We start from the raw sequence: 19,361 nt of genomic DNA on the forward strand, positions 1-19,361 counted from the left end.
CTCAAAGCGATTGCCTATTTCGTGAAACACACGACTAAGTTATATGATACTCCCTTGACTTTCATTGTTCTTCGTGTTTTTATCTTAAATATTACAACAAAGGTCCCTTTGTGAAAATTCATTGTAATTGATGTGCGTCTGAAAAGCATTAAGTAGATATACTGATGATACTCTGTATAAAGAAACCATTGATTACATTCACCTGATTTTTATATATAAATGACCATTCAGTTTTTAAGTACAAGAATGATAATAATCAAATATGAAAAAGGACGGTCACGGTGGTATTTGTATTTTATCTAAAAAGATTGCGTATAACTCTAGCGTTATTCCGTTGAGGCGTTTGCTTTAAACGTGAACCCCGTTTTCTTTAGAGCTCTTCAAGGCTCTGGCGGTCGTAGCACTTGTGTATATATGAATATACGACAGCTAGGGAAAAAATCTAGAGCGCACATCTATAAAGCTGCCGCAGATTTAGCGATAAAGCTTCCGAGATTATAATATTCTCCTATTCGTTTCATATCAATAATTTAATTATACGAGAATTAACTCATGATATTATGACATGTCTACTATAATATTAAAACAAATATAGTTTAAACCATGCTAATTGTAATTACTTATGTGGGATTTAAACAAACATTAAAAGCAATTTTGACACAAGAACCACGGCAGTGTTAACACTTGCGTGTGAAACTATGAGAAGCGAGTGTAAACAAGAGCGTCAAAAGCATAGTAATTATAACACACGTTATTAATAATGTTCCAAAGGGAAAATTGTATAAAAAGACTCGATAGCATATTATAGTTAGTCTTATTTTATATGATTAATAATAATAATATTTAAATTAGCAACAGAAAATATCTAGAACATAATATATAGAGATACATAAATAGATGTCTCCTACGTATGCATATATATGCGATCTTAAGATAATTTCATTAATATTTATCGAAAAATAATTAGACTAATTACCTGTTATCTGTACACTATTTTTTTCAAAAACTTTTGTGAAGAAACCATATTTTTAGCAGTTACACTAGTCCATTAAAATGTAATCATTCTACACGCATAGAGTAGTGTAACTATTTCTAAGCTCTCCGGTGAATATCCCTGTTTTTTTATCAAAGCTATGCTGTACATAGATGTATAGTCCATACTGTTCTAATACGTCCTTTAACCCTTTAAACGCTAGATTAATTAGTGAGTCATCTGTTATTTCTCTTCATACGTTAGTATCTCTTTCTGAAAATATTTTTTTAAATACTTACTGATAAATTACGCTAGTATAATAATCTTTATAAATAAAAAAAATGTACATAATTAATTAATTTGCTTAAAAAAAATAATGAACAATTGACTCACCGGTGATCGCTGCCGTTTAAGTGGTAAAAGTTATTGCTTAATGGTGTATTAAGTTTCTTAAGACTTGGATATTTTTTTATATTAAATTATAAATTATTTTGCTTCGATTTTTTACTACATTCTGTAGACTTTGATGTTAATATCTAAATTTGTATCGTAGGTTTTCAGTCAAATCATATGTACCATACAATTTCCGGTGCTTTCTTGTAACATTTGATTTGGATAATAAATCTCATCCTTTCAAAAACGACTCACAGTGAGGTCGCGCTATTAGGATGTGTTATAGGAGCACCTCGATATTTCATGGGAAATTGAAAAAGGCCGTCGTAGTCTTGTGCAAATTGAAACCCTTTACTCTTTCGAGCATTTCCTGAAAGGAAGTCAAAGGCGAATGAAAAAAACTACGATTTACCACACTGTCGCACAGTGTGTCCAAACGGCCAATATGGTCCATATGAAATGTTAGCTAATGTGCAAACTATTACTTTAATAGCTCAATACTACATTTCTCTATATTATGGTTAAATATAACAATTTGAAACCACAACGATTCATGATGAAAGAATTTATTATAATAAAAATAGCAAAATATTCATGCAAAAACTGAAGTATAAAGCGTATGATCGCACTGTGCGTCAGGTGATCAATCGAAATAGAGCTGAACTTGAAAGTTCACTATGTATTATATAACATAACATAACACCTAAAATATGAATCATTTCATTACTGCTTCTAATACAATTAGCACGTGCAGATTCGAGTTATGACAGTGTAGGAAATTATTAATATACGTGGGATTTAATTTAATTGAATCTAAGGTTAATTGAGGCTGTTTGATAATTCATTTATATTTCAGGTACAAGAGTCCGGCCCTGTGTTGTCTAATCCACCCCAGCCCAGAGGGACTTTGATCGGCGTGGTTGGACCTGGGTCTAGTTCGGTAGCAATGCAGGTAAGAAAAATCACTAAAATATGTAGATAACCTCATTTTTTAAATGCGCAGTTTGACTACCTAGATTGCAAACGCGAATCTCAAGATTTATATGTTATTTAAAAAAAAATTATCTTTCAATATAATCTCATTGAATTTCACATACTCTGTACAGCAATGTTCTAATCCTATCCTAAAAACTTGTTCTATAACCTTTTTTACATAAACGTAAGAAATCGTTTTTCGATTATCATTTGAAGAAAAATAACAAATTAACTAATAATGTAAAAACAACTATATGATATTTAATGATCATTTTAATATTACAGTCAATGTAAATAATTATTTAATTACAAAATTAATAAAAATCTTTTAAGTTTACTTTTAAAAAAAATATAACCAATGTCAAAAATTTCTAAAAAAGGTTTTTTAAATCCCCAAAAGACATCTAGCATATGCAATGGCGTAGCTAGGGTATGTGCCGCCCAGGGCGATCCTTAAAATTGCCCCCCTCACATACATTTTTTGCAGGGTCATAAAATCATCATTTCTTAAAATAATAAATTGGTTATTTTGAAGTTGCTGTTATTCGTGGATTTATGTTTTAGTGCATTCAGTGTTAAGAACAACACTAGACGATTCCATCGCGAATATGCCGCCCCCAAGCAAGTACCGCCCGGGTCAGCTCGCCCCCTCCACCCCCCTATAGCTACGCCACTGAGCATACGTCTTGCGTTTGGAGATTTAAAATTAAATTTAAATTAAAATCACTTCAGGTTATTCAAAATAGTGTTATAAAAAAATATTAAATTTGCCTTTCGATGCTCACACGAAAAACATATATATGAAAACTAATTTTTTTCTTATAAAAATTCTACCAAAATATTAACTAATAATGGTAACCAAAAAAATACTAGAAAGAAAATCAATTATGAATACTAAATTTAAATTTAGAAAACCCCTACTTATGTAGGGGTTTTCTAAATTATAAAATTAGATCTGCTGATGATTTACATATCCGTCAAGCATTTTTTTGTGAAGCTTAGCACAATTTCTTTTAAGTATATTGCATTTAAAACCTTTCATAATCTAGCAAAATCAATAAGAAATAATTGCGAAGATATTAAAAAATAATTTTCTAATGAATACATGCAACTTTAATACAATAAAATTAAGTTAATAAATAATACATACATATATCATATCACTATATAATTGTTATTTTAGTTTTCCTTTAACATAGTTTTTATTAATTATTTTTAAATTTAATAATAAATATTTTTCTAAATTTATAATTTTTTTGTATCAAATTGTAACCGCAGAATGAGTTATTTCTTACTAATGCGAAATTACGTAAATACAATTTAAAGAAACGTTAAATGGAGCAATAGATTTTGTATTTTTGAGTTCAATATTTATTTTTATTAACACAGATAGATAAATATTGTTTGTTTTGATTTTAGCCATGTTTTGTATGAAACTATATATTAAATTGAATATTTATAACAGGTTCAAAACTTGCTGCAACTCTTTGGTATTCCACAAGTGGCCTATTCTGCAACATCAAGGGATCTATCCGATAAGTCCAGATTCAGCTCGTTCCTCAGGGTCGTTCCGTCAGATTACTATCAGGCTCAAGTGATGGTGGACATAGTCAGATTACACAACTGGACTTACGTTTCAGCTGTAAACACAGATGGTGAGTCTTTGTAATTATTTTTACATTAATTTTGATATGTGAACAGAATTTTTATAGTACCTAAAAAGCACGATTAAAACCCACATTAGTAGCGTAGTAACGATAATGGCGATTCCGTTCGACTGTTTCCTCTTTTTTTACATGAAAATAATAATTATATCCTTATGGCAATTATGATAATAAATTTTGTGCATATTTGTGAGGCCGAGATAAACGTGAAGCGATAGTGGAAAGAGGCGGTTGTTGAGGGTGTACAACAGATGAAACAAATTTGGGGTAGTAGACCACAATACGCATCCACGCCTTCTCAAATTTATACATGTATAGCGGACAAAGGTAGGCTATAAATTATAGTCAAGTCGGATGCTTACATGGAGGTATATAAATTAAAAAAGTGCAAAAGGTTAATGAGGTTTTCTTTTTTGAAGGAGCGGTATTTATTAAAACGCATAATACATATATAATAATAATATATTTATTTACAATATATGAAATATTATGACACTTGGAAAACCGCAAATTCCGATATAAAAGCCACAATTATATCCGTAATAAAGGCAATGAACTTATAAAATAATAGATAATATATAGTGAAAAGCAGAATTTTACATAAAAAAATTATAAGTATTTGTGTTTCACTTGACAAATTTATAATGATTCACAATCTAAAATATTTATCATATTCACAACCAATAACGACGTAAACAATGACAACAAAGTCAAAAAACGCATATTTTTGTTTAACGAATAGTTATTTTATTCTCTATCGTCATTGCAAAGCAACATTGATTTCGTTTATAGGGGAGCACCCGAGAGACACTCGTGCTTTAATTGAGAGTGTAGACTTTATAAGCGATGTTTGACAATACGGCTTAATTGATCTGGACATATTTATTCTATTCACTCAAGCTTTCGTAAAAGTATTTATTAAGGGTTTGACACTTGCTCACTTATTTGCAGATTAGAGATTATCGTAGAATACTACCCTGCTAGGGCTTTCGAGGTACCCACACGCTTATTAAAGAACCGAATATCCTATTATTTTTAACGGGGATCCAGGAATTATAATTTCAATATACTATTTGTAATTATTTCTCCCATTTAGAGTGTGTAGTGAAAGCGGTTTATTGAAAAAGGACAGGAAATCCCTATGCAACAGTCCGAAATTATTGTTTCACAATGTAAGTTTTATAACACATTTCATTTCGGCTTCCTCAAACATTTGCCGTTTAACAAAAAAAAATGCAAAAAAAACATAATCGGGGGACGGTTGTACACAAAAAAACAACATTTATTTTATTAATTTAGGTAATATTTATAATCAGTGATTTATGATAGCTTGATTGTTAGCACTGCTAGTACGAGATGTGAGCAGATTTTTTTTAAAACTGTTTTAATGCAATTTTGATACAAATTACACAGAATAAATTATTTGAGTAGGTAACTAATATTTATTATCGATTTAGAAGTAACAAAAAATATTCCTTGTTCACTTTTGCAAACACAAGAAAAGTAAATTTTTCAAGTGCAATAAAGTGATTTATAAATAGAAAATTATAAAAATATTAATATGCCTTTAAGTTAATGATCACGCTAGTTGACAATGGTCGACACTTCATAAAGTTACTGTTAATCTTTTGACCCATAATAGAAACACATTTTTGTTGTCAACAATGTTTTGGGACTGGTGAGCCATCTTACGTGTTTTTACAATAAGCAAATTCTTATAAAATTAAAATTGTTCCAAGCTCACGGACAAAAAGCAAAACAAGAGTGGTTTTAAAATATTTCATTGGCATTTTTTCTATCTTTCTTTGGTATCATGATAGAATTTAATCTTGACTGTGAACTATAAAATTTATTTATTTTGACTAAAATTAAATCTGTCGTATTATTTTTGTAGGTCAATTAATTAAAATAATAATACTGTAAATTCCGGTAATACTGGTATTGAAAATTCCTGTATTATTGCAATTCCTATGTCTAAGCTAATAACCTGAAAATAAAATCCCGCCTACCTTATCTTCCCATCGTCTAAGAAGCCAATTACGGGTGATTAATGTAAAATATTAAGTACATTTTAATATTTGAAAACCGTAGTATTGCATCGAGTGGATTGCATGAACCGTTTATTTCTGACTTGACTTGCTTTTCCCCTGCACTCGTTTTAGAGCATGCAGCTCTATAATTAATATATAATTGCATCGGATTCCTTTGCTAAAAGCCTTTTTTCTTTACCATAATACGATGAATTTTACGTGCAAGGACATAAAATATAAACCCATAGCTTCTGTTTAACTATGATGACGCGCTCTTTAACATCGTACACGATTGCGTTTCATAAATACAGTTATATTGCGTTGCATTTAGATGCAACGCACAAATAAAAATAATTAAATTGATATCTCACTTATTTGATTGTAGGAATTGTAGAAAGTCGCGATAACCATTACTGTTTTATTTATTCGAGTACCTCAATCATCAAGATTTCAGCTTGCCTATTAAAAAGCGAAATATATTTTCCGAGTAATATTACACCACCCGTGACGAACGCGGCCTTTGAACCGACTAAACTTATATACCCCACACCGATAAGTCGCATGATTAATGTCGGTAAAAAAACGTAGTGACAGGAACCTCTGGAAGCCTCCGAGAGTCCACGCAACACTAGCCACCACTCGAGCGGCCGTTAAACGGATTCACGGATCGCTGAATAATCTTGGACGGTTTAATTTCACACTCGCGTCGCATTCTAGGTGGGTTTTAACGTTTGGAATTTTATGGGAGAGGCTTACGGGTGAGTTTAGCGGTTTGTTCCCGTAATTAATTCCGAACGTATGTAGTATGTCATGTGACCTGAATGTGAGATGATTATATTTAGTGTGCATTTTTTTAAAACAATTAATTCAATGTGGGTGTGTTAATTATAGTAAATTGTGGAGACTAATTAAATATTCTATATTTGTTTTGATGTCAGCCGAAAAAAATATTTTCAGTTTATTTTATACGATTTTTTAGGTATGAGTCACCGGCTTATACTACAAGTCTATCGTTCTTGTCCTATACAAATAACTTAATTCGTTCCTTAAACTTTCTACTTTTTGATATTCTCGAGAATAACTCTCGAGAAAATTTAATACACAAACATATAAATGTAACTATAATAATACAATATAGATGAACTGAGAACTGGATGATCGTTGAAGACAATATACTTCAATAGGATGATGAGTTGCCATATAAAACGCGAATAATCAATCTACTTTGATTGATTACAAAGCGTCGAGTTACGCAGGAATTTCAGTCTCCTGTATTTATACCCAAATCGTAGAGAAAATTGTCAATAACAGCTGTTTTTGAACTATTGAAAAAACGAGATTTTATGGCGTCGCTCTATAGAAAGCCCCCATACATTTTTGCAATCTGCGATTTCGTTCTATCTGATTATAAATGTAATTGTTAGATTACCAAGGCAAAGATACGGGCAATTAGAGTTGTTAAAAATATCATTTTGCCATTCAAATATTTCGACATATATTATACCTATCAAGAAAAAATGCATAATTTCAAACATCTGGCACGGACCCTCCCTTTTTTATATAGTATTATAAAAAAATGAAGCGGTTGTAAAACATTTAAAAGTATTTATACAAATTTAATCTCTAATAAAAAAGCTCTATATTTTTTTCCGGACATCAGCAAATTTCTGGAAAAATGAGAATTTTTATAGTGGTTGTTTTTACTAGTTGTGTTACATACTATTCAATCAGCGACATCTTATATCATTTTAAAGGTCGTGAGCTATCAAATTAATATTTTTAACAATAAAAATATTCCCTGTTACATAAATACAATGGAATAGTATTTTATGTTCATATCTTTTTTTTTTAAATCAATAAAAGGTGTGTTAAAACTTAAGTTTTATACTATTTGAATATCAAATAGTAAACGTTTTAGTTTTCGGTGTTACCCAAAATAAAAATACAGTTTAAATCGATTTAAATTGATAGTGTTAAAAATGTAATTAATTGTAAGATTAAAAGAAAATATAATAAATATCAATAGATTAAAAATTGTGTATACAATATTATAAAGTATTTTGTACGCGTTCCTGAGTGTTTATATTGATATAGTAGACCCAATTGAGTTAACTTTGTAGCACCGAAAAAAGTCCTTCCGGCGAAACTTTCCTCCAACTTGAGGCGTCACACCCAATTTTTTCCATCGCTCAATTCCAAAAGGACACTTCACATATGAAACTGTATATAATACATAGACATATTGTAAAAACGTAAGATCATTACGCCTTCTTTCTGGGTGAAAATGACGCTTTTTATATCACTACCATCAAGTTTTCTCCATTACGTTAAAAATATGCATTTTAAAAGATCGATATAATTTTCGTATGTGCACAATCTAGCAGAATGTAAATAACATGTATCTGATCTATTCGACCCCGTTTTTAGGGTACTTTCGAGTGGAAATATCTTTCACCTTTAAATAGCCTTTTAGCGAAATTGATTTCTTATCAAAGGTCGCTATGATGTAAGAGATTTCAATTTGACCGTATAAATTAAACTTGAATTCGACTTCAATATACAGCGCATTAAATTTAATTTGATGTTGATTTTTTTAATTAAGTGAACAAATTATTAAAAATATCTTGATAATATAGTTTAATATTAAGTATATTATTTAAATATTTGGATAAAAAACTTTTTGATTAAGTGGTAAAAAAATAATCTACATATGGAATGCAATAACACTCGCATTGCGATATAAAGCTGCATATTAAATAAGACTCGTATTTCACCTGAAAATTGCACCTTTGCACATTTTATTGGACATACAAATGACCTGAAACAAGTTTACTAAAGCTAACAACCATTTTTTTGTTTGTAATTCGAATGTAAAATATTAAATTTTTATATTATTTTATTATATTAAACTGAATTGAAAACTTAAAAAAAATATACATAATTAGAACATAAAAGTATTATTCTAATGATAAATTTTAATAAACAGTTTATAAATAGTTAATGTTGTACTGTATATAATCACTTTAATCAATTATGATGCATAAGAATACTAATTTAACTGTAAATATATTATACAATATCTGATATTATTATTAGAGGCATAAAACTAGCTGCGGTACCTCACGATAGTGAGAGTCCGACAGCTAGTTAGTATAAAATAAAATTATATTTTTATATGATTTTATCTCTTTTGACTTTGTAGATTTATGTATGTCTAACAAAAAACACAGCACTTGTGTATATTATCTAAATTAGTCCATATGCAAATCAACGCTAACCATAGAACTTTTAATATTTTAATATCAACATATTTAATCACCAAAACAATCAATCTCAAACTATGTTAGCTGTTCAATAAAAAACATATATTAAGACAAATTCGTAAACCTATTTTTGTACCATATTCTTACTTTCTTCATCAAATCGAGTGGTTTAGTAATTGATTAATCAAATCGAAAAGAGATGGCGTTTTGGTATCGGAAATGTCTTTTACCTAAGAGTATCACTGACAATTATTTGCTCAACAGTATTATCGATAATCTCTGGTGACAAGTTGTGTCAGCAAAAGCAGAAAAGACAGTCTCGGAATTACTTCGGATTACTTTCATAATGCGAAATCACAGACGGAATTTTCTAACCCACTGGAATTATCCGAGGACACGATTCGCGGCGCGCGCCTAATTGAGCGTCTCGCCTAATGTATCATATCGAATTATACAGGGTGTTTCAAAAGTGGGTATCTACGTAAAATTAAATATATTTCAAGAAAATATACAATTGCTAATGTATTTTCAGTTGTTCACCTTTATTTATAGAACCTTTACAGACGCACACATCAGTGAATACGAATGTATTAAAACAAGGTTTTGCATTATGTAAAAACGATTATTAATAAGCAAGGCGTCAAGGCGTAGTAGAATTGAACGTATCTAATCCGGTTTTGTGCTACGTATGTTGGAGGGGATCGTAAGAATGCGGGCGTACTTCTTGACGGCTGCCGCGATAGGTCCGTGGGCGCCGATCATGGGATTTCGGACGCGTGTGTATCGTGTCTCTTGACTTGTGTTAATAAATATGAGACTCTCCAAATATATTTAAACACGCAGCAATAAAATAATATTTGTTAATATGATATTTTTTAGAACACAAAATCGCAAACTATAAATTGCTTTTGCCAACGACTGTTAAATATTATATTTTATTATATATGAAATATTATTTTACATACAAGTGTACTAAATACAACCACATTTGTGTTTGTTAATTGTAGTTATTAAATACGAGACTGTTTAATTATTTTCACACACATTTTTCATTCAGAAGTCACTTTCATTCGTGACATTTATTAATGTCACAGAGGCGTGAAATACAAACGGCGCTTTCTTTCGAGGCATATTTCATTTCATATATTTTAGATTGAGCTTTCGACCTCAGCTTCGTAATCGCACCACACAGTTCAAACACGAGTATCCATTTCGAACGGGCAAAAATAAATAAAGCACACAATACAATACGTACGTTTTTGGTATATGTATAACAAAACGCCATTTCGGATAATAATTGCGAACCGAGCTGAACCATTGTCAGACTTTTCTCATCCACCGAAAACTTTTCACCTGTTTCCCGTGGATGTTATGTCAAAATACTATTGTTTTATTGCCAGACGATAGCTGCCCTTGGAAATTTCAATTGTGGCTTATTTTATAATAATATAACATCTTTCATAATATATTATAAGGGACATTTTTTTGTCCTCAATTCGCTTTAGTAAACAATACAAGAATTTAATGAAAAACATGTACAATACTTTTAAGATTCAGCAAGATAAATTTCAAGCCAGAGACAATGCATTATTTTTATAGAGGCTACTATATAAGTCGCATTTATATATTTTAAACTATTAAAAAATAACAAGAAAGGTATACCAGAGGTATAAGCAGAGCTGTAGTGGAATGTATACTATATTTGTAGAAATAGTAAATAGCAAGTTCTTCTTAGCAAGTAAATACAACCGTTTCTATGGGTCAGACGGCAAGGAATTAATCACTCGCTAAACGACCAATTTTGTCTAGATTGGCTCTACGCTAAATAACTAGTATGTATGTAGTTAGACTTGTGAATGAACATTAGAATGCCAAATTAGTTTTGAACATTTTGATATATATATTACTTCTACTTACGCTGTGACATCTGACTTTTCTATGACGTGAAGTTTCAAATTCTGAATCTGTTTTTATCAATGCTGGATCATAAATTACATATTAATTCCAAATATGTGTAAATAAATAGATCCCTTGTATTAAAACCTTATTTTATGAATCGACGCTGAAATATTTCGGCGATTTTTTACTCGATAATAGTTAGTTCTGGAAACATTATCCCTTGAATCAATGATTCAAATTTATCGTATCTTTATAGCTTATATTGCTCGTTTTACCACTCATTCAAAGGAAAATATTCAGAGATAGTAATATGAAAATTATATTTTTAGAAATACCGTTACTAATTATTACATATTATTATTTTATGTTTCATATTGATGATAAATACAAATACCAACTTGAAGAATTATAATATGTATTTATTATAAATTTATACCGACAACCGTATTAATAAAAAAAAATATGTAATAAGCCTAATCAAACTAAATAAGTTAATTAAAGCTAACGTTCAACTTAAGATTTGCTATGAAGTACATTAGATTATATCACTTTAAAAAAATGTAAAAGTATAATTTTTAATCTAAATTATCGGAATTCAATTATCTTCCTAATTAAATCGCCGATAAGAAGCGAATTTATGATAATTTTGGGCCGGCGCCAGGGCAAAGAACAATTAATATGGGCGTCTTTAATGCGACGCAACTTTTCCGACCGTGAAAAGAAAATATATATAGGTACCTAGTTATAAAGACGAAAAAGGAAGAAAGGCAAAAGTCGAGTAGAAAACTCATGCCCTGCCGCTCAATTGATTATTCGTTTCTTAGTGAATCGGAAAACGACACACATTTATCTCTCGCCCTTTTCCCTGTTTATCAAAAGAGGACTCTTTAACAAAACAATATTGTTGTTGAATTTTGCGTCGTTTAGAAGCACGACAAAAGCGAAGTATCGATTAATCGTTCATCTGAGTATATACTTTACTGTTAAATCTTTTCTGTTATTTGTGTAATATTTTTTATTTTAATTTTTTTAATAATTAATGAATTGTCTCAGTTTCTTAAATTTTTAAGCACGACATCCTGAAATTTTCTTTAGAGCAATAAGTTGTGGTATTTTCTACTTTTTATTTGATATAATACTACTGAGGCGCTTAGCTTTTTTTCTTTAAACGCTTTTAAGAATACTATACTATTTAATATTGCATTTTCGAGTTCTTCACTTTGTAAACCTAAGAAATGCGTAGCTTTTCCCTATCTTTACAAAACATTTCAAAAACTTTTAATCTATTTTATATGTCTTTAATTAACCCCCAATTTTTTAAGCCATACATAAATTGTACTCAGACTATGGCTGCCTAAAAGTTTATTCTCTATTTTAACTATATATTCAATCTATATAACCTTTGTGAATGCTATTAAGCAAAACTAATCTTAGTTCACTATTAGTTAATAAGACTATAATCTCAACTTTGGTATCAAATAATTATATTTTAATACGTCTACTTTTTAATTGTAATAAAAATTGAGGTAATCTTTAAGAAACGTTCGACTCATAACTAAATTTCTAGTTATGGGTTATAAACATATACAAAAGTTTTGAGCTCTTATTGACAAAAAAAAATATTAGCAATAAATTTATTAGTTTATGATTAAACCATCTTAATTTCTACGAGCTCGAAATTATATTTAAGTATAGTTAATTTATTTTATTAAATAGCAAAAAAAAAATGGCGAGCTAAGAACATTGCAGTTTTTTATAGGATTCTTCATAAGTCATATTTATTCATATATAAAATTTATTAAGGGATTTGCCAGCACTATGACCAGTCGCATACGTTAGTGACTATTGCCTATAAGACGAGTTCATATCGCATGTGCACTCTAATGTTTTTTTTATTTTCTGTAAATCATCGCAGAATATGTTTTCTCAGATTTCCCTTATCTTATGCAGGATTATCGTAAGCAATATTAAAAATAAAATTTAATCTACATCTATTGTTTTTAAACCATAATATTTGTTTGAATTTAATAAAATAGATGTTATAATTTACAGATTTAAATTTAGTCATCAAAAAAACCCCGACTTATCGCGATAAATGAGCTCTCCCCGGCTTGATTCAAGTAAAAATGATATTTTTTGTGATAAGATATGCTTCTTGAAACTCTTGTCTACAATACTGCAAAAACGCCATACAAAACATACATAGTTAATACCCAAAAATCGTCGTTATATTTCATTAATTGAAATGGTGCGCCTGCGCACCCTACGAGTAATATAGAGCCAAGCGCTGGTGCGTCTCACGCACCTTACGAGCAGAAAGTGGTTATTGATTGTGTTTACTTGGTTGTAACGTATTGGACTAACACCTTGCAACAGAATATTTGCAGTAAATTATATTTTGTTTGTAGTCTAAACCATTTATGAGCGTTAGTTATTTTTATGACATTCTTTAGAAAATGTGTGTTAGTTCATTCACATTGTTTCTAATAATATTTTTGATATAAAAATAAGTATTTAAAAAATTCTAAGGGGATAAAAAATTAAAGTTAACACTGTTTTTAATTAATATTGTATACTTCCTGATGAACGCATCGATTGTTAAATACCAGATTTGACACACTAGATATTTTTGCCACACACTCTCTTTCTCGTCCTTTTATGGTTGCTGTAGATAACGAAATCAATTTATTTCAAAATCAAAGATTAATCGAGTCAATAAACTTGAACTAACGGACTCACTCCATTCATTATTATGTAAGATTGTTGGAGCGTACAAATTGATGTCTTTATGCCATTAATGAGCTAAAGCTCCAAGAAAAGCTCGTGTTCATATGGTCGTATGAATAAAATACAGAATAGGTGAGCAGGACAGCGATATGATTCGGCAAATCCTCATTGTATGGTAATGTAGGCCTTGTAAAGGAAATTGAAAAACTTTAAGCCATGTGACTCCTTTGAACGAAAAAAGCTCAAAACATATTGGCACATTGTCATGCAAAGACTGACGGCAAACGCACAAGTTAGCTTTACTTGAATAGCGGTTTTCAAATGGGTTTACCGAAGTGAAAACAATATTATATTTGTGTGATCGGAAAGTTTCACCGCTATCTTTGCGGAGCAATAGTTTTAAACTTTTCCCTTTTCGCACACACATTATTGGATTTTGAAAATTTATACATTATCAGAAATGAGATAACACAATTAAAAATACCTTATACATCAAAGCTTAACTTTTTTTGGTATTAAATCTATATACAGACATATTATATTATATACAAATTGTTTGCGACGTACCTTAAGTTTCAATTTTAGCTAGATAAAAAAATAATTTTAGTATTGCTCTCGCGGGAAAATAAAAAATGGCATCTCTGATATTTTTTCAATATTAAACTCCTTCGATAATAATCAAAATGAGAGAATAGTACTAGTATGTAGACCTACATATAACGAAAACAATACCCTATTTAATCGATTGTCTTCGATAGGTTAATTCAATCATGCGCTAACGATGTATCTTGTCCCTAATGGATATCCCTGCCAATAATTGACCCATCTTAATTGAGAATCTCCTTATACAGCGCTTGCATTTGCCCTACATAATAATGACTTGTTATTTCAGAGAACTACGGCCAGTCGGGAATTCAGGCTTTTCGGGAATTAGCAGAAAGGGCGAACGTTTGCATAGCTAAAGAGGACTCGGTGCTGAGCAATGCAGCCGATGAAGACTTTGAAGAAGTTATAAAAAATCTACGGCAGGACAAACACGCAAAAGTCGTCGTGTGCTTTTGCGAAGGGATGACTATAAGAGGTCTTCTAGCGGCGGAAAGGAGACTGAACTTCACGGACAAACTAATTATTGTCGGCAGGTGAGATATTTTTTTAATCACAAGTTAGGTATCTTAAAAATATTATATAAGCAAAAAAAACTCTTGGATATGGAGGTGACTGCTTGAGTGGACCAGATCGAGCGATTGAAGTGAAACGGAAATTTTTCAAGGAGCTCAAAATGTCGACTCAAATGCGAGCTCAGTTCAACTCTTGTATTATATATTCCATGTCGAAATAAAAATGGTAGTTCTATACAGCATCGTTCTAGCTTATATATTATCAAATAAAATGAAAACTCTAACGCCCTCAAAGACTGATTCTTTGACAAACGCAGACGTCACTTTGCAAGAGCATTCCTCGCCCTTGAATTTGGCCAAAAAAATGCATGTCATTTAATAAGGTATTAAAAAAATGACTGGTTAACTTTTACACCTCTGGAAAAATCTGAAATGACGTTACTGATTTTAAACTTCTCGAGTGTATATATTATACATATATACGTTTACATTAATGTAGAACTATATAAATAGATAAAAAGGAAGAGAAACTTAATTATGACATTAAAGGATACCCTATATGACAAAATTAAATTTGCCCCTGTCTCAAAATCTTAATATTATAGTAAAGTAAGACGTGTGCATTCATATATAAGGCGAATTAATTTATAATATAAATAATATTTCAATACCTTGGAGCTTTATTAAATATCATTATTATGTAATAAAATCAGCAATTTATTAAAAGTGTTCAACAAAAAATCATTGTAAAAATAAGAGAACCGACCATGAAGAAACATTAATTATCTTTGCGGAACTCAAAATGGCAAACAACTAAGTAAAAAATATGAAAACTCGTGTTTAATTATCCTAATATCCAGTTGACATTAATCACTTGTCCATCTAACTACGACAGGATAAACTTAATCGAGCAATGTCTAGCCATCTAGGCCATTGCCTCAATTTACAGCTTCACGCTGTCTGGACCTCCATCAGATTTCAGCATATTGTGATATAAATTGCTGACCAACATTGCACATATAGCTATAAATCTTATGTGGGATATAAAAATATCTGACAAGTCCTACTAATTATTAAAATAATAATCAGATAAAGGCAACTTATATGTTACATATCTATCGCGTATTTCTTTTCATATTGTCTTGGTAATATAATATATTTTCTCGATTATTGGAAAGAGGATAATAAAATAAGTTATGCCTATTAAAACTGCGCGAACGAATGAGCATCGTAAAACATATATATATATAACAGTACATGCCAATATTTTATTATACAGAGTAGAACTGTTGTTATTAAATTAAATATAAATGATAAAAATAAGATACGTTATACTTGATAATATAAAACAAGTATAGATTATGTATACATATATTAGGTTATTAAATAAAGAACTAATTATTATATTAAATAAATAAAATTAGGAAAATAAATAAGGAATAGTAATGTTTATTATACATTTTTAAACAAATATTTATTATAATGCTTTTTTGACATTTAATTAATTATCTTGGAGTTCGTGTGAGTATACAACAAAACTCGTTCAAGACTAAATTGAATCTGTGGAACATCCTGTGTGTTTCGCTCTTATCCAAGTAAACGTTTAATTTAAAACGAATCTGACGTAATAATGGAAAATTTGGTGAACCGAAAATGTGTCCCTCTCTCTCTCTCTCAGCCTTGGACGTTCTGCAATTAAATTAAGCTTATTAAATAATCTTCGAGAAACTTTGAAACTTTCAAAGTTTCAGGTGAAGCGGGTTTGACACAATTTTAATTGTTTATAAATACTGTAATAAGTTAGATTTTAATTGAAAATATCTAACAATATGCATAAAATATTATTAGATACAAGTAAATAAAGTTAGCACTTAAGGATATTAATTAATTATCAATCCATTACTCATTAATTTACTTTAATATTATACATTCAAGAGATCTGAAAATAAAAAATAATATTTATTTTATATTTATTTGATTATATGTAATGATTTGCTGTAAGCGTTAACGTTGCACTTATTGAATTACTGTTCTAGTATTTTTCGATTATAGCTATTATTTTTATTTTAAATATAAGCAAACCTAATCTGTAATGATTGATTGAAATTATAATTATATATTAATTACTAATTTTGTTCTCTCAGACGCGATAGAAATTGAAAAACATTAGGGTCCATATAAGATTCGAATCAAGATTTTTCACTGATTTATACCACTCTATCTATCGTGCTAGTTAAATTTTTATTTTATTGTTTATATTATAAATATTAATATTACTTTATTTCACCTCAAATATATTTGTTTTATTTTATAAGTTATTAAAAACATTATTTTTAATTTTATATTTGCAAGTTTCAGTTGTTTCTATTTATTATTTTTTTTCTTAATTTTTTTTCTCTGCATATAGTTTCATGTTTAATTATTAATATTATTTAAATTTAATTTATATTTTTTATATTTAATTTAGCTCCCGTAAGAATGACAACAAAAATATTATTTGTAGCTGAAAATATGTAACGTCATAAATATTTTTTTATAGCACGATGTGAAAATGTCGTTCCGACATTTACTTTACAAATTATACAGTGTTAAGTAAATTGTATGCATAAATTACGGATAAAAAAATCATTTAATAATAAATATATTACCGCTACTAAATGTAAGTTATCATATCAACATAATATTTCTTCTATACTTATACTGTTCCTTGCTCAAAATTTTATACATTTGATGACTCATTGAAATTTCCATTTCCGATGAGTCACCCCTTATCTCTTTTTTCTTGAAAGCGGTTTGGTGACTTATAATCCAAGTATGTTGCAGAATCTTTTTATTTATAAAAAAGCGCTATTATTTAAAACATGCCTCAGTCACAAACTGACATTGATTGTAAGCTGTTTTTTCCCACTTATAAATATTGATTTTGTTTAACCCCATTGTAACGCATTGGGCTCACACCTGGCAAATACAAAAAGGAGGACCTCACAATTTCATTGTATTTTATATGACTCACGTTTTTTTAAATATATTATTTAAATCTTCATAATATTACTTGAAAAATTAAGTATATTTAATAATTCGGTACTATTTTAAACAAAATAATTTTAATCATATTTTTTATACAAATGTTTCTTATGATTTTCATTATTAAATTTTTTCAATTGAAATATAATAGTACAAAATAATTACGGGGAAAATAATATTTGATAATTTCATTTTTTGGTTTATTTTCCATATTGGTTCATAATAAGGGTGAGGGCACATTGAGTTACTGATGATACTCTAGTTTGCTATATTTTTATGTTTATAGTAAGAGAAGTTAAACTTCTCGCAAATAAGAAATTAATCACTGACTTCGCACCTGGTCATTTTAAGCACACGCTGCAAGCAAGGCTGATAAAAATTGTTTCCAGTTATTAAATTTTCACTTCCATTTTTAAATTCAAGATATACTTCATACTTATCGTTTCTTTAAGCAATAACTTATTGAAGAATATCAGCAATAATATATTTAACATAATTAATACAGAAATTCGTGGGGTCGTTACGTCCCCCTGTTCGAAACCCTTGTCATTTTTCGACTCTTCGTCCTTTAAAAGCTAGGAAAAATATTGTAACAATCATTTTTTTATTTTATATTTTGATAAGATTTGTTTGGTTTACAGTAATATAAAATAAACATATATTTGTATCCATCATAATTAGATTTTTTAAACAAAATATGTATATGAAAATTATAATAAAAAAATGTGATATAATTATAAGAAAATTAAGAAAAAACCGGAACTATATTCTATTACATTATTTTACTTTAAAAACCACCATTGTTCCGTCCTGTCAATTGTGATTTAACTCTGATCCCCAGAATACATTTATCCAGCCAGACGTTTACGGAAAGTCATAACTTTATGGAGTAAGTGAATTTATCAGGCGTAAAAGGATATCGCTGTTTTCTATTAGTTATTTTAAGATACAACACAATGAAGGGATTAATAATCCATAAAAATTATTTTTTCATAGCGCCTCTTTCAATTGTCGACCTAAGCATTAGCCCAAGTCACTTACCTCATAAGAACGGCTCTGTACATTGCTGGAAACCAACGTTTTCCGACGAGACCACTCGGCGAAGCAACGTCAAATTAATTATTATGAAGAGCACTAGCTTCCCGCGACTCTTCCCCTTGTTCCGTTTCCGGTTTTTTTTCTCGATATTTTTTTTCAACGCTCTGAACTCGCTCTCCGTGCTGGAATTGAATTACAGCTAATATTAAATCAATCCCCGTGATTGTTTTCCAGAAAAGAGAAAAGTAAAAAAGCAG

The 19,361-nt window shown here is 29.6% G+C and overlaps 1 protein-coding gene across 4 annotated transcripts in view; it reads left to right on the plus strand.

Annotated features, from left to right (window-relative positions):
* Positions 1 to 19,361, plus strand: part of LOC148228019 (metabotropic glutamate receptor 1-like) — an 83,310-nt gene that overhangs the window by 56,267 nt on the left and 7,682 nt on the right. For all 4 annotated transcript variants that reach the window (XR_015811756.1, XR_015811755.1, XM_088200844.1 and 1 more), the window contains 3 exons: positions 2,223 to 2,318; positions 3,807 to 3,996; positions 14,817 to 15,063. Coding sequence is in view for 2 of the 4 variants with exons in the window: in XM_088200844.1 (XP_088056970.1) it covers positions 2,223 to 2,318; positions 3,807 to 3,996; positions 14,817 to 15,063 (533 nt within the window). In the remaining 2 variants the exon portion in view is untranslated. The remainder of the gene's footprint in view (positions 1 to 2,222; positions 2,319 to 3,806; positions 3,997 to 14,816; positions 15,064 to 19,361) is intronic.

The sequence above is a fragment of the Plectrocnemia conspersa genome, unplaced genomic scaffold (assembly GCF_051122295.1).
Source record: "Plectrocnemia conspersa isolate PC_06_02 unplaced genomic scaffold, ASM5112229v1 ptg000012l, whole genome shotgun sequence".
Lineage (NCBI taxonomy): Eukaryota > Metazoa > Arthropoda > Insecta > Trichoptera > Polycentropodidae > Plectrocnemia > Plectrocnemia conspersa.